At 44.6% G+C, this 17,500-nt stretch overlaps 1 protein-coding gene across 1 annotated transcript in view; it reads left to right on the top strand.

The window, feature by feature from the left end:
- The window catches only part of LOC109886828 (germ cell-specific gene 1-like protein), a 46,458-nt gene that overhangs the window by 10,546 nt on the left and 18,412 nt on the right, over positions 1–17,500 (top strand). Inside the window, 1 exon segment of the mRNA XM_031820376.1 lies at positions 7,297–7,344. Coding sequence (XP_031676236.1) covers positions 7,297–7,344 — 48 coding nt within the window.

Below are 17,500 nucleotides of genomic sequence, written 5' to 3'. Positions count from 1 at the left end.
CGGCATGAGAGAGCCCCAGCAAGCCAGTGACTCAGCCCCTGTAATAGGGTTAGAGGCAGAGAATCCCGGTGGAAAGAGGGGAACCGGCCAGGCAGAGACAGCAAGGGCGGTTCGTTGCTCCAGAGCCTTTCCGTTCACCTTCCCACTCCTGGGCCAGACTACACTCAATCATATGACCCACTGAAGAGATAAGTCTTCAGTAAAGACTTAAAGGTTGAGACCGAGTTTGCGTCTCTGACATGGGTAGGCAGACCGTTCCATAAAAATGGAGCTCTATAGGAGAAAGCCCTGCCTCCAGCTGTTTGCTTAGAAATTCTAGGGACAAATAGGAGGCCTGCGTCTTGTGACCGTAGCGTACGTGTAGGTATGTACGGCAGGACCAAATCAGAGAGATAGGTAGGAGCAAGCCCATGTAATGCTTTGTAGGTTAGCAGTAAAACCTTGAAATCAGCCCTTGCTTTGACAGGAAGCCAGTGTAGAGAGGCTAGCACTGGAGTAATATGATCAAATTTTTGGTTCTAGTCAGGATTCTAGCAGCCGTATTTAGCACTAACTGAAGTTTATTTAGTGCTTTATCCGGGTAGCCGGAAAATAGAGCATTGCAGTAGTCTAACCTAGAAGTAACAAAAGCATGGATTAATTTTTATGCATCATTTTTGGACAGAAAGTTTCTGATTTTTGCAATGTTACGTAGATGGAAAAAGCTGTCCTCGAAATGGTCTTGATATGTTCTTCAAAAGAGAGATCAGGGTCCAGAGTAACGCCGAGGTCCTTCACAGTTTTATTTGAGACGACTGTACAACCATTAAGATTAATTGTCAGATTCAACAGAAGATCTCTTTGTTTCTTGGGACCTAGAACAAGCATCTCTGTTTTGTCCGAGTTTAATAGTAGAAAGTTTGCAGCCATCCACTTCCTTATGTCTGAAACACATGCTTCTAGCGAGGGCAATTTTGGGGCTTCACCATGTTTCATTGAAATGTACAGCTGTGTGTCATCCGCATAGCAGTGAAAGTTTACATTATGTTTTCGAATAACATCCCCAAGAGGTAAAATATATAGTGAAAACAATAGTGGTCCTAAAACGGAACCTTGAGGAACACCGAAATTTACAGTTGATTTGTCAGAGGACAAACCATTCACAGAGACAAACTGATATCTTTCCGACAGATAAGATCTAAACCAGGCCAGAACATGTCCGTGTAGACCAATTTGGGTTTCCAATCTCTCCAAAAGAATGTGGTGATCAATGGTATCAAAAGCAGCACTAAGGTCTAGGAGCACGAGGACAGATGCAGAGCCTCGGTCCGATGCCATTAAAATGTCATTTACCACCTTCACAAGTGCCGTCTCAGTGCTATGATGGGGTCTAAAACCAGACTGAAGCATTTCGTATACATTGTTTGTCTTCAGGAAGGCAGTGAGTTGCTGCGCAACAGCCTTCTCTAAAATTTTGAGAGGAATGGAAGATTCGATATAGGCCGATAGTTTTTAATATTTTCTGGGTCAAGGTTTGGCTTTTTCAAGAGAGGCTTTATTACTGCCACTTTTAGTGAGTTTGGTACACATCCAGTGGATAGAGAGCCGTTTACTACACACCTTCAGCGGCTCTTTAAAAAAACTTCCTTTGCGCAGGTATCCACTTCTGACCTCGCTGAAGCCATCAACCGGAAACCGGACTAAAGTCTGGTGGCATTTGGGTGTCTGGTGATGGGGGCAGGGTTGAATGCACTGGGGTGTCTGGTGATGGGGGCAGGGTTGAATGCATTGGGGTGTCTGGTGATGGGGGCAGGGATGAATGCATTGGGGTGTCTGGTGATGGGGGCAGGGATGAATGCATTGGGGTGTCTGGTGATGGGGGCAGGGATGAATGCATTGGGGTGTCTGGTGATGGGGGCAGGGTTGAATGCATTGGGGTGTCTGGTGATGGGGGCAGGGATGAATGCATTGGGGTGTCTGGTGATGGTGGCAGGATTGAATGCACTGGGGTGTCTGGTGATCAATCCAATCTCCAAATAAAACACCAAACTGTGGTGTAACTGCAGCAACAGAGTTACACCACGGCTTGAGGCTTTAATTACACCATGTGGTGGTTACTACGAGATTCCATATGTGTTATTTCATAGTTTTGAGGTCTTCACTATAATTCTACAAGGTAGAGAAAAGTAAAAATAAATGAGTAGATTGAGTAGATGAGTCCAAACGTTTGACTGGTGCTGTCTGTCACGCAGCTGAGATACCAGCCAGTGTAAATGACCAGTGGAACAGTGTTTTATCCAGGTACTTGCCGACGTGAGTTCCATCCCCCTTGATTGGTTCCATCCCACTTGATTGGTTCCATCCCCCTTGATTGGTTCCATCCCCCTTGATTGGTTCCATCCCCCTTGATTGGTTCCATCCCCCTTGATTGGTTCCATCCCACTTGATTGGTTCCATCCCCCTTGATTGGTTCCATCCCCCTTGATTGGTTCCATCCCACTTGATTGGTTCCATCCCCCTTGATTGGTTCCATCCCCCTTGATTGGCTCCATCCCCCTTGATCGGTTCCATCCCCCTTGATCGGTTCCATCCCACTTGATTGGTTCCATCCCACTTGATTGGTTCCATCCCCCTTGATTTGTTCCATCCCCCTAGATCGGTTCCATCCCACTTGATTGGTTCCATCACACTTGATTGGTTCCATCCCCCTTGCTTGGTTCCATCCCCCTTGATTTGTTCCATCCCCCTTGATTGGTTCCATCCCACTTGATTCGTTCCATCCCCCTTGATTCGTTCCATCCCACTTGATTCGTTCCATCCCACTTGATTCGTTCCATCCCCCTTGATTGGTCGTCACCATCTGGATGTCACCATGATATAGTCGACTACACAGCGGGGACAGTTTGAGCTGCAAGATGGCAACACAACAACAAGGGGACAGTGTCCTTCGCTCCCGCTTGCTGAGCATTGCTCTCCAGCTGTATAGAGAGGGAAGTAGCTAGATAGTGTAGTCAATATCAAATCAGTGAGGAGGGGGAAGGAGCTAGATAGTGTAGTCAATATAAAATCAGTGAGGAGGGGGAAGTAGCTAGATAGTGTTGTCAATATCAGGTCAGTGAGGAGAGGGAAGTAGCTAGATAGTGTAGTCAATATCAGATCAGATCAGTGAGGAGAGGGAAGTAGCTAGATAGTGTAGTCAATATCAGATCAGTGAAGAGGGAGAAGTAGCTAGATAGTGTAGTCAATATCAGATCTGTGAGGAGAGGGAAGTAGCTAGATAGTGTAGTCAATATCATCTCAGCGAGGATAGGGAAGTAGCTAGATAGTGTAGTCAATATCAGATCAGATCAGTGAGGAGAGGGAAGTAGCTAGATAGTGTAGTCAATATCAGGTCAGTGAGGAGGGGGAAGTAGCTAGATAGTGTTGTCAATATCAGATCAGTGAGGAGAGGGAAGTTGCTAGATAGTGCAGTCAAAATCAGGTCAGTGAGGAGGGGGAAGTAGCTAGATAGTGTTGTCAATATCAGATCAGTAAGGAGAGGGAAGTAGCTAGATAGTGTAGTCAATATCAGATCAGTAAGGAGAGGGAAGTAGCTAGATAGTGTAGTCAATATCAGATCAGTGAGGAGGGGGAAGTAGCTAGATAGTGTAGTCAATATCAGATCAGATCAGTGAGGAGGGGGAAGTAGCTAGATAATGTAGTCAATATCAGATCAGATCAGTGAGGAGGGGGAAGTAGCTAGATAGTGTAGTCAATATCAGATCAGATCAGTGAGGAGGGGGAAGTAGCTAGATAGTGTAGTCAATATCAGGTCAGTAAGGAGAGGGAAGTAGCTAGATAGTGTAGTCAATATCAGATCAGTAAGGATAGGGAAGTAGCTAGATAGTGTAGTCAATATCAGATCAGTGAGGAGGGGGAAGTAGCTAGATAGTGTAGTCAATATCAGATCAGATCAGTGAGGAGGGGGAAGTAGCTAGATAGTGTAGTCAATATCAGATCAGATCAGTGACCAGAGAGAAGTAGCTAGATAGTGTAGTCAATATCAGATCAGATTAGTGTGGACAGGAAGTAGCACAAATTCCCTACCATCCCGTCTCCAGTCAGCTGTTCGTTCCACAAAAAAACCCTTATGGCTGTTTATGTTCACGACGGTCATCATCCCTAACCGTTGGTTATGTGGTTATATGGTAACTGTGCCAGGCCCCGTGTGTGTGCCCACTGAGAGAGAGAGGAACGATCACATCCTACAGGGATGATAGACAGATCTGTTGCCATTTAACGAACCTCCATAACGACCATCAATTAACTAATGAACCCATAACGACCATCAATTAACTAATGAACCCATAACGACCATCAATTAACTAATGAACCCATAACGACCATCAATTAACTAATGAACCCATAACTGACCATCAATTAACTAATGAACTCATAACTGACCATCAATTAACTAATGAACCCATAACGACCATCAATTAACTAATGAAACCATAACGACCATCAATTAACTAGCAAACCTCCATAACGACCATCAATTAACTAATGAACCCATAACAACCATCAATTAACTAATGAACCCATAACGACCATCAATTAACTAATGAACCCATAACGACCATCAATTAACTAATGAACCCATAACGACCATCAATTAACTAATGAACCCATAACGAGCTCAGTCCATTACATCAACCTGTTCCATTAGTGATTAACTTCCAGACATGTTTACAAGCTACTATAGTTGTAGAAGTTACCTTTAGACAGGTCCAGGATCAGCTCAGAGAGAGAGAGACACAAAGAGAGAGAGAGAGAGAGAGAGAGAGAGAGAGAGAGAGAGAGAGAGAGAGAGACAGCGAGAGAGAGACAGAGAGAGAGAGAGAGAGAGAGAGAGAGAGAGAGAGAGAGAGAGAGAGACAGAGAGACAGAGAGACATAGAGACAGAGAGACAGAGAAGACCTTGTTGCATCGAGTGTGTGGGTGTGTGACTCTCTCTCTCACACACACACACACACACACATACACACACACACTTTTCCAGTCTGAAGTTCAGTGTTTTTCATCCAGTCCCATTCATCCAGATTTAATTCCAGCTGCTCTCTTTGTCGTTAACAATATCCCTTTCTTCAAAAAGTTCTTTAAAACTCTGAATTGAAACTCTTCTGGCAGACTCCCCAAAACAATCTGTCCTAGGCTTTGTCCTCCACAAGTGTTTGTCTTTTCATTATGTACTATGTTGATTTGTCAAGGGAGAATAAGGCCTGGGATTTAATCCCATTGTGATTTGTCAGCTTTGTGCCATTTAAAAGGAATTACTATGTTCTGTTGTCAATGGAGAATAAGGTCTGGGATTCTATTCCAGCTACGCTCCATTTAAAATAACCTCCAGATGGAGTGGACACATGCAGCGGTTACTGTGAATGTGGGGCTCTGGGAAAGAGCAGGAACATTGCCTTTAAAAGGTACATAGCTGACAAAACACATCCAGATAGAATCCTATAGCCTTTCAATATTTACACTCTTTACTGTGTCCTGTCTGGACAGGATGTGACTCTCCATAGACAACAGAACCATCTGTCACATCCTGGGTTCTGTTGTCTATGGAGAGAGTCACATCCTGGGTTCTGTTGTCTATGGAGAGTCACATCCTGGGTTCTGTTGTCTATGGAGAGAGTCACATCCTGGGTTCTGTTGTCTATGGAGAGTCACATCCTGGGTTCTGTTGTCTATGGGAGAGTCACATCCTGGGTTCTGTTGTCTATGGGAGAGTCACATCCTGGATTCTGTTGTCTATGGAGAGTCACATCCTGGGTTCTGTTGTCTATGGAGAGTCACATCCTGGGTTCTGTTGTCTATGGGAGAGTCACATCCTGGGTTCTGTTGTCTATGGAGAGTCACATCCTGGGTTCTATTGTCTATGGAGAGTCACATCCTGAGACTATTTACTAGGTTCTGTTGTCTATGGGAGAGTCACATCCTGAGACTATTTACTAGGTTCTGTTGTCTATGGAGAGTCACATCCTGAGACTATTTACTAGGTTCTGTTGTCTATGGAGAGTCACATCCTGAGACATTTTTTAGGTTCTGTTGTCTATGGGAGAGTCACATCCTGAGACTATTTACTAGGTTCTGTTGTCTATGGAGAGTCACATCCTGAGACTATTTACTAGGTTCTGTTGTCTATGGGAGAGTCACATCCTGAGACTATTTACTAGGTTCTGTTGTCTATGGGAGAGTCACATCCTGAGACTATTTACTAGGTTCTGTTGTCTAAGGAGAGTCACATCCTGAGACTATTTACTAGGTTCTGTTGTCTATGGGAGAGTCACATCCTGAGACTATTTACTAGGTTCTGTTGTCTATGGAGAGTCACATCCTGAGACTATTTACTAGGTTCTGTTGTCTATGGGAGAGTCACATCCTGAGACTATTTACTAGGTTCTGTTGTCTATGGGAGAGTCACATCCTGAGACTATTTACTAGGTTCTGTTGTCTATGGGAGAGTCACATCCTGAGACTATTTACTAGGTTCTGTTGTCTAAGGAGAGTCACATCCTGAGACTATTTACTAGGTTCTGTTGTCTATGGAGAGTCACATCCTGAGACTATTTACTAGGTTCTGTTGTCTATGGGAGAGTCACATCCTGAGACTATTTACTAGGTTCTGATGTCTATGGAGAGTCACATCCTGAGACTATTTACTGGGTTCTGTTGTCTATGGAGAGTCACATCCTGAGACTATTTAGTAGGTTCTGTTGTCTATGGGAGAGTCACATCCTGAGACATTTTTTAGGTTCTGTTGTCTATGGAGAGTCACATCCTGAGACTATTTACTAGGTTCTGTTGTCTATGGAGAGTCACATCCTGAGACTATTTAGTAGGTTCTGTTGTCTATGGGAGAGTCACATCCTGAGACTATTTACTAGGTTCTGTTGTCTATGGAGAGTCACATCCTGAGACTATTTACTGGGTTCTGTTGTCTATGGAGAGTCACATCCTGAGACTATTTACTAGGTTCTGTTGTCTATGGAGAGTCACATCCTGAGACTATTTACTAGGTTCTGATGTCTATGGGAGAGTCACATCCTGAGACTATTTACTAGGTTCTGTTGTCTATGGGAGAGTCACATCCTGAGACTATTTACTAGGTTCTGTTGTCTATGGAGAATAAAATCCTAAGAGAGAGGTGTAGTGTTGGTCGGGTCAGTTTTAGGTTTGAATTAGTTTAAATTCTTTATGTTAACAGATATCTCTCTCTCTCTCTCCCTCCCGCCCTCCCTCCCTCCCTCTCTCTCTCTGTCTCTATCTTTCTCTCAGGTGAGAAGTGTCGTAGCTTCATTGATCTGGCTCCGGCTTCAGAGAGAGGTGAGTAATGTGGGTGTATGTGTGTGTGTGAGGGTGTATGTGCGTGTGCTGGGATTTGTCTGTACCAGACTGAAGCAGCCTCACCACTGAATGGTCTTCTATAGGGGTTAAAGGTGAGCTGGACCAGGCTGAAGCAGCCTCACCACTGAATGGTCTTCTATAGGGGTTAAAGGTGGGCTGGACCACTGAATGGTCTTCTATAGGGGTTAAAGGTGGGCTGGACCAGGCTGAAGCAGCCTCACCACTGAATGGTCTTCTATAGGGGTTAAAGGTGGGCTGGACCACTGAATGGCCTTCTATAGGGGTTAAAGGTGAGCTGGACCAGACTGAAGCAGCCTCACCACTGAATGGTCTTCTGAAACAGGGCCATAGTTATCCTCCAGGTCCAGAATAAAGCAGGGCCACATGAAAACAGAAACAGACATCCATACTGCAACTGACATTCTCCTATTGACCACATGATATAATCTTCTGTCTAAAACAGACGTCTTCACTTCCATGTCCTGTGCACATTCAATATAGGGATCACTGTTAACACTGATCAACTTCATTGAATTTGTCGACTAGCGGCAACAACGTTTAGCGTTTTCGCAAAGCCGCGCGTGTGTGTGCGCCCCTGATGCACGACCACACCGACACACGGAGCTCCGACACAACGTGAGAAATATGAAGAAATCAAACTTCAAATTGAATGAAATGAACAGAACTTCTACCCGGTTAGTGATTATACATAAAACCTTCACAACTTTTCCCTCTGAGGTAAAAGGCTCATTTAGCTTGAATAAATTCACTTTTCCCTCTGAGGTAAAAGGCTCATTTAGCTTGAATAAATTAACTTTTCCCTCTGAGGTAAAAGGCTCATTTAGCTTGAATAAATTCACTTTTCCAAAAATACATTTCCTAGTGAACTGGGCATTGTTGAAATATAAAGCTACTGTACCTTACTGATTACAAAATAACTCAATAATATATATTTAATATTTGTATATATATATATATATATTTATAAACAGGGTGGTTCAAGCCCTGAATGCTGATTGGCTGACAGCCGATCAGGGTATAACAAAACATGTATTTTCACTGCTCTAATTACCTAGGTAACCAGTTTATAATAACAATAAGGCACCTGTGGGTTTGTGGTATATGGCCAATATACCATGGCTAAGGGTTGTATCCAGACACTCCACATTGTGTCGTGCATAAGAACAGCCCTTAGTCGTGGTATATTGGCTCATATACCACACCCCCTCGGTCCTCATTGCTTAAATGTACAGCACCAGTCAGAAGGTTTAGAACACCTCCTCATTCAAGGGTTTTTCTTTATTTTACTATGTTCTACATTGTAGAATAATTAGTGAAGACATTAACACTATTAAATAAAACATATGGAGTCATGTAGTAACCAACAAAGTTTTCAACAAATATTTGAGATTCTTCAAAGTAGCCACCCCTTTGCCTTGATGACAGCTTTGAACACTCTTGGCATTCTCTCAACCAGCTTCATGAGAAATTCACCTGGAATGCATTTGAATTAACAGGTGTGCCTTGTTAAAAGTTAATTTGTGTAATTTCTTTTTTTCTTAATGCTTTTGAGCCAATTAGTATGAGCCAACAGAAGATAACCCTATTTGGTAAAAGACCAAGTCCATATTATGGCAAGAACAGCTCAAATAAGCAAAGAGAAACAACAGTCCATCATTACTTTAAGACATGAAAGTCAGTCAATCCGGAACATTTCAAGAACTTTTAAGGTTTCTTCAAGTGCAGTTGCAAAAACCATCAAGAGCTATAATGACACTGGCTGTCATGAGGACCTCCACAGGAAAGGAAGACCTACATTTACCTATGCTGCAGAGGTTAAGTTCATTAGAGTTACCAGTGTCAGACATTGCAACCCAAATAAATGCTTCACAGAGTTCAAGTAACAGACACATTTCAACATCAACTTTTCAGAGGAGAGTGGGTGAATCAGGCCTTCATGGTCGAATTGCTGCAAAGAAACCACTACTATAGGCCACCAATAAGAAGAAGAGACTTGCTTGGGCGAAGAAACATGAGCAATGGACATTAGACTGGTGGAAATCTGTACTTTGGTCTGATAAGTCCAAAATGTTTTGGTTCCAACCGCTGTGTCTTTGTGAGATGCAGAACAGGTGAATGGATGATCTCTGCATGTGTGGTTCCCACCGTGAAGCATGGAGGAGGAGGTGTGCTGGTATGGGGGTGCTTTGCTGGTGACACTGTCAGTGATTTATTTAGAATTCAAGGCACACTTAACCAGCATGGCTATCGCAGCACTCTGCAGCGATACGCCATCCCATCTGTTTTGTGCTTAGTGTGGCTGGACAATGACACCCCCAGGCTGTTTAAGGGCTATTTGGCCAAGAAGGAGAGTGATGGAGTGCTGCATCAGATGACCTGGCTTCCACAATCACCCAACCTCAATCCAATTGAAATGGTTTGGGATGAGTTGGACAGCAGAGAGAAGGTAAAGCAGCCAACAAGTGCTCAGCATATGTGGGAACTTCTTAAAGACTATTGGAAAAGAATTCCAGGTGAAGCTGGTTGAGAGAATGCCAAGAGCCAAGCTGTCAAGCTGTCATAAAGGAAAATGGTGGCTACTTTGAAGAATCTCAAATATAAAATATATTTAGATTTGTTTAACACTTTTTTTGGTTACTACATGACTCCATATGTGTTATTTCATAGTGTTGATGTCTTCACTATTATTCTACAATGTAGAAAATAGTAAAAATGAAGAAAAACCCTGGAATGAGTAGGTGCGTCCCAGCTGTTGACTGGTACTGTATCCAGTCAAAAGGTTGGACACACCTACTCATTTCATGAATGAGGCAGGGTTTGTCAGCTAGGTTTGGCCCCGGGCCACATTTTTTTCTGAGCCAACAGTCGGCAGGCCAGAAAATAATTTGTATATAATATTAGCACAATTAATTGTCCTTCACTACAAATCAAACAACATTTTTAACACATCTGATTAGTACTTATTAATACGTTTTTGTGACAATAATATACACATTTTGATCTCATTACGCTCATAAAATCACCAATATCTCTATTCAATTATTATTATTATTTCTCTGTGCTTTGATTGGTGGGGATAAACAGGTGTATGTAGCCGACTGTAGCCACTACCCTTTTTAAACATAAAAAAGATATAAATAATTTCAGAACAATTAGCTTGATTAGCAAGAGAAAATGTCGCTCTGAAAAAAGTATGAAAAGAACGTTGGATAATGAAAATCGGAGGTTTCCAGGGAGGAATGTACAGAGAGATATGCATTCATCTAACCATCTTTCTCCAATGCCAAGCCAGTGTGTCTTATTTGCATTGAAAATATCTCTGTTTGCAAAAATAATTTAACCTCAGACGTCATTATGAATCTGAGCATGGAACTTTCAAAGTTGCCTTCCCGCCCCAGAGGCCCGACGCAGAACAATTGAAGCGTTCACTGCAAGATACACACACAGATTTTTTTGGCTGACATATTCTGTCACTTAAACCGGTTAAATCTGCAGTTACAAGGAAGAGGGAAACAGTCGTGGACTTGAGGCCTTTGCTTGGAAGCTTGAGTTGTTGGATTTAGACTTGTCCTCTGGAAGGATACTGCACTTCAGCACACTGAAGAAACGACAGGCAGAGGGACCAGGCCACAGCATCGTCAAAGAGCTGATGGAAGACTTCAGCACACTGAAGAAACGACAAGTAGAGGGACCAGGCCGCAGCATCGCCACAGAGCTGATGGAAGACTTCAGCACACTGAAGAAACGACAAGTAGAGGGACCAGGCCACAGCATCGTCACAGAGCTGATGGAAGACTTCAGCACACTGAAGAAACGACAAGTAGAGGGACCAGGCCACAGCATCGCCACAGAGCTGATGGAAGATATCATCAAGCAGCTGAGGGACATCTTCTCCACCAGATTTGAAGACTACTGCAGCCTAACTCGCCCAAGGACGTCTGTACGTGACCATCTCACAGTCTGCCCAGATGGAGAATTCTCCTCCCTTGCTAAGAAAGCGATACCCTCGATGGATGAGGCCGCAATTCAAACAGATAATTGAATTCCAGACATCATCATTCAAATCAGGGATGAGATCAGGAGTGTCGAGTCCTTGTGTGTGTTTGGGTGTCAGAGGAATACAACGGAATAAAGAAACATGCCTTTTATGTGCTGACAATGTTTGGATCGATTTACACCTGCAAGTGAAGCTTGAGTTGTAGCTCAGCCAGTTAAGTTATTTATATGGGCCTTCGCCCCCACATAGCCTAGCTCAGCCAGTTAAGTTCTTTATATGGGCCTTCGCCCCCACATAGCCTAGCTCAGCCAGTTAAGTTCTTTATATGGGCCTTCGCCCCCACATAGCCTAGCTCAGCCAGTTAAGTTCTTTATATGGGCCTTCGCCCCCACATAGCCTAGCTCAGCCAGTTAAGTTCTTTATATGGGCCTTCGCCCCCACATAGCCTAGCTCAGCCAGTTAAGTTCTTTATATGGGCCTTCGCCCCCACATAGCCTAGCTCAGCCAGTTAAGTTCTTTATATGGGCCTTCGCCCCCACATAGCCTAGCTCAGCCAGTTAAGTTCTTTATATGGGCCTTCGCCCCCACATAGCCTAGCTCAGCCAGTTAAGTTCTTTATATGGGCCTTCGCCCCCACATAGCCTAGCTCAGCCAGTTAAGTTCTTTATATGGGCCTTCGCTCTGAAGAAGTAGCTTCCCATCTCCACTTGAAAGGGGTCCGGTATCCAGTCGTCTTGTCTCCTGTTCTCCAATTAAGCCCTCTTGTTGTTTGTAAAGTCAAATAAAAATGGATATTATTGTTGAAATTACGTACTCTACTGGTGTAGGTTTTCTCCATCTGTTGCTGGGCAACACTTGCATAACAAGTTAGCAATATTTTCAGCACCAGGTGCTGTTCACCTCCTATTGGTTGTGCTGCAGGTCCAGCTTTACGTTTCAGCACCAGGCGCTGTTCACCTCCTATTGGTTGTGCTGCAGGTCCAGCTTTACCTTTCAGCACCAGGCGCTGTTCACCTCCTATTGGTTGTGCTGCAGGTCCAGCTTTACGTTTCAGCACCAGGCGCTGTTCACCTCCTATTGGTTGTGCTGCAGGTCCAGCTTTACCTTTCAGCACCAGGCGCTGTTCACCTCCTATTGGTTGTGCTGCAGGTCCAGCTTTACGTTTCAGCACCAGGCGCTGTTCACCTCCTATTGGTTGTGCTGCAGGTCCAGCTTTACGTTTCAGCACCAGGCGCTGTTCACCTCCTATTGGTTGGGCTGCAGGTCCAGCTTTACGTTTCAGCACCACTAAATGGTCCGCTGCCTGCTTCATTAGTTGACCATCTCCTCCTCTCTCTCCTCATGAATGAAGGTAAAATGTAACTTTTGCATTATTTAGGTGAGGTAACTTCCTTCTTGGGACATTGCATTTGGGAGTTTTTGCTTCTCTGGTCCGATGTATATATTTTTTAAATTAATAAAATATTAATTAATTTGGGGGGGAGGGGGGTAATATTACTGGAGGGCCAGATTGGCCCGCTGGCCGCCATTTGGGGAACCCTAGAGACTCAGAAGAGTTTCAACAATGTGTGTGTGTCTATATCAAATCAAATATTTAGCAGATGTTTTTGCTGGTGTAGTGAAATGCTTGTGTTCCTCGCTCCATCAGTGCAGTAATATCTAATAATTCACAACAATACACAAATGTAAAAAATAAAAGAATGGAATTAAGAAATATATAAATATTAGGACGAGCAATGTCGGAGTGGCATTAACTAACATTTTTGTCCAGATGGGATAGGGCAGTGTGCAGTATGATGGCGATTGCATCGTCTGTGGACCTATTGGGGCGGTAAACAAGTTGAAGTGGGTCTAGGATGTCAGGTAAGGTAGAGGTGATATGATCCTTGACTAGCCTCTCAAAGTACTCCATGATAACAGAAGTGAGTGCTACAGGGAGATAGTCATTTAGTTCAGTTACCTTTGCTTTCTTGGGTACAGGAACAATGGTGGACATATTGAAGCAAGTGGGGACAGCAGACTGGGATAGGGAGAGATTGAATATGTCCGTAAACACTCCAACCAGCTCGTCTGCGCATGCTCTGAGGACGCGGCTAGGGATACCATCTGGGCCGGCAGCCTTGCGAGGGTTAACACGCTTAAATGTCTTACTCACATCGGGCACAGAATAGGAGGGGGTGGGGCACGTTGTTATCCTTAAAGAAGGTGTTCAGTTTGTCCGGGAGCAAGGCGTCGATGTCCAGGAAGTGGCTGGTTTTCCCTTTGTAATCGTCTCATGTCTGAGCCGTTGAATTGCATTTTGCCTGTTTGATTGTCTTACGAAGGAGATAACTGGACTGTTTCCAGTCATCTTGCCATGGTTAAATGCAGTAGTTCACGCTTTCAGTTTTGAGCAAATGCCGCCATCTATCCACGGTTTCTGGTTTGGGTAGGTTTTAATAGTCACAGTGGGAACAACATCCCCTATGCACTTCCTGATGAACTCATTCACTGTGTCTATGTATACGTCCATGCAATTCTCAGAGGCAAACCGGAACATACAGTATGCCAGTCCGTGTGATCAAAACAATCTTGAAGCATGGATTCTCATTGGTCAGACCAGTGTTGAATAGACCTTAGCAAGGGTACTTCCTGTTTGAGTTTCTGTCTATAGGAAGGGAGGAGCAAAATGGAGTTGTGATCTGATTTGCCAAAGGGAAGGTGGGGGAGGGCCTTGTAGGTATCCTGGAAGAGGGAGTAGCAGTGATCCAGTGTTTTTCCAGCGCGAGAACTACACTCAATGTGTTGATAGAACTTCGGTAGCGTTTTCCTCAAATTTGCTTTGTTAAAATCCCCAGCTACAATAAATGCAGCCTCAGGATATGTTTTTCCAGTTTGCAAAAAGTCCAGTGTAGTTCCTTGAAGGGCCGTCGTGGTATCTGCTGTAACTACAACGGCTGTAACTATAACTAAAGAGAATTATCTTGGGAGGTAATACGGTCGGCATTTGATTGGGAGATATTCTAGGTCGGGTGAACAAAAGGACTTAAGTTTCTTTACGTTATGACAATCACACCATGAAACATACACCACCACCTTTCTTCTTCCTGGAGAGGTGTTTTTTCCTGTCTGCACGATGTACTGAGAACCCAGCTGGCTGTATGGACGGGGACAGTGTATCCGGAGGGAGCCATGATCCTTTGAAACAGAGTATGTTACAGACCCTGATGTCTCTCTGGAAGGAGATCCTCGCCCTGGTGCTCACCTACTTTATTGTCCATAGACTGAACATTAGTGAGTAATATCTCTGATTAATACTGCTTTCATCACTATGGTAAGGTCATCTCTGTTTAATACTGCTTTCATCCCTACACTAAGGTCATCTCTGTTTAATACTGCTTTCATCCCCACATTAAAGTAATCTCTATTCTACACTGTGAGAGGGAGTGAGGGAGGGAAATAGAGAGTGGGGGGGGGGGCGTAGAGAGAGAGTGGAAACGAGGGAAGGAGGGAGTGGGAGAGAGTGGAAGGGAGGAAGAGCGACAGAGAGGGAGAGAGAAATAGAGAAAGAGGGAGGGAGGGAGGAGTGCAGAGATACACCAACACAATTATTCCTGTTCAGCCCTGTTACACACAGACTTACTATGGAGAGAGGGAGAGAGGTGTTCCTAGTAGAGAGGGGTTCCTAGTAGAGAGGAGTGTCCTAGTAGAGAGGGTGTTCTAGTAGAGAGGGGTTCCTAGTAGAGAGGAGTGTCCTAGTAGAGAGGGGTTCCTAGTAGAGAGGGGCTTCCTAGTAGAGAGGAGTTCCTAGTAGAGAGGGGCATCCTAGTAGTTAGGGGTTCCTAGTAGAGAGGGGTTCCTAGTAGAGAGGGGTTCCTAGTAGAGAGGGGCATCCTAGTAGTTAGGGGTTCCTAGTAGAGAGGGGTTCCTAGTAGTTAGGGGTTCCTAGTAGAGAGGGGTTCCTAGTAGAGAGGGGCATCCTAGTAGTTAGGGGTTCCTAGTAGAGAGGGGTTCCTAGTAGAGAGGGATTCCTAGTAGAGAGGGGTTCCTAGTAGAGAGGGGTTCCTAGTAGAGAGGGGTTCCTAGTAGAGAGGGGCGTCCTTGTAGAGAGGAGTTCCTAGTAGAGAGGGGCATCCTAGTAGTTAGGGGTTCCTAGTAGAGAGGAGTGTCCTAGTAGAGAGGGGTTGCTAGTGAACAGGAGTGTCCTAGTAGAGAGGGGTTCCTAGTAGAGAGGGGTTCCTAGTAGAGAGGGGTTTCTAGTAGAGAGGGGTTCCTAGTAGAGAGGGGTGTCCTAGTAGAGAGGGGTTCCTAGTAGAGAGGGATTCCTAGTAGAGAGGGGTTCCTAGTAGAGAGGGGTTCCTAGTAGAGAGGGGTTCCCAGTAGAGAGGGGTTTCTAGTAGAGAGGGGTTCCTAGTAGAGAGGGGTTCCCAGTAGAGAGGGGTTCCTAGTAGAGAGGGGTTTCTAGTAGAGAGGGGTTCCCAGTAGAGAGGGGTTCCTAGTAGAGAGGGGTTCCCAGTAGAGAGGGGTTCCTAGTAGAGAGGGGTTCCCAGTAGAGAGGGGTTCCTAGTAGAGAGGGGCGTCCTTGTAGAGAGGGGTTCCTAGTAGTTAGGGGTTTCTAGTAGAGAGGGGTTTCTAGTAGAGAGGGGTTTCTAGTAGAGAGGGGTTCCCAGTAGAGAGGGGTTCCTAGTAGTTAGGGGTTCCCAGTAGAGAGGGGTTTCTAGTAGAGAGGGGTTTCTAGTAGAGAGGGGTTCCCAGTAGAGAGGGGTTCCTAGTAGAGAGGGGTTCCCAGTAGAGAGGGGTTCCTAGTAGAGAGGGGTTCCCAGTAGAGAGGGGTTCCTAGTAGAGAGGGGTTCCTAGTAGAGAGGGGTTCCCAGTAGAGAGGGGTTCCCAGTAGAGAGGGGTTCCTAGTAGAGAGGGGTTCCCAGTAGAGAGGGGTTCCTAGTAGTTAGGGGGTTTCTAGTAGAGTTAATGGGTCTCTATAGGGAGTAAACTTGTTACCTTGTACCTTGTTATTTAGCTACTTCTTTTAATATCTCTCACCGTTTTACATCTGGTCTGGGATCAGCAAGCCGTTTTACATAGAATCTGGTCTGGGATCAGCAAGCTGTTTTAAATAGAATCTGGTCTGGGATCAGCAAGCCGTTTTACATAGAATCTGGTCTGGGATCAGCAAGCTGTTTTACATAGAATCTGGTCTGGGATCAGCAAGCTGTTTTACATAGAATCTGGTCTGGGATCAGCAAGCTGTTTTAAATAGAATCTGGTCTGGGATCAGCAAGCTGTTTTAAATAGAATCTGGTCTGGGATCAGCAAGCTGTTTTAAATAGAATCTGGTCTGGGATCAGCAAGCTGTTTTACATAGAATCTGGTCTGGGATCAGCAAGCTGTTTTACATAGAATCTGGTCTGGGATCAGCAAGCCGTTTTAAATAGAATCTGGTCTGGGATCAGCAAGCTGTTTGGTGTGTTCTGTCTCCTTCACTTTGATGTTTCCCTGGCATTGTTTTCTCCTCCCATGGCTGTTGTTGTTTGGGATGATTTTTAAAACACGGCCACCTGTTTCCTGACAACTAGACGCCACCTGAGTTATTCATGAACTAGAAGAAGAAGATTTCTTTTAACTTTCACATTCAATTCCCAGAACTTACTCTCTTGGAGTAACACACACACACACACACACACACACACACACACACACACACACACACACACACACACACACACACACACACACACACACACACACACACACACACACACACACACACACACACACAGTTTATCCTGTTAGTGTAATGAATTCAGAGATAGTAAATGTTTTATATGTGTCTCAGCTACTTAGGGTATATTGACAGACTGAGCCCTCTCTCTACTTCTCCTTGGCTGTCTCCCAAATGGCACCCTGTTCCCTATATAGTCCACTACTTTGACCAGAGCCCTATAGAGCCCTGTTCCCTATATAGTGCACTACTTTGACCAGACCCCTATAGAGCCCTGTTCCGTATATAGTGCGCTACTTTGACCAGAGCCCTATAGAGCCCTGTTCCCTATATAGTGCACTACTTTGACCAAACCCCTATAGAGCCCTGTTCCCTATATAGTGCACTACTTTGACCAGAGCCCTATAGAGCCCTGTTCC

This window comes from Oncorhynchus kisutch, unplaced genomic scaffold, assembly GCF_002021735.2.
Source record: "Oncorhynchus kisutch isolate 150728-3 unplaced genomic scaffold, Okis_V2 scaffold3306, whole genome shotgun sequence".
NCBI lineage: Eukaryota > Metazoa > Chordata > Actinopteri > Salmoniformes > Salmonidae > Oncorhynchus > Oncorhynchus kisutch.
This window is presented reverse-complemented; position numbering and strand designations above follow the sequence as displayed.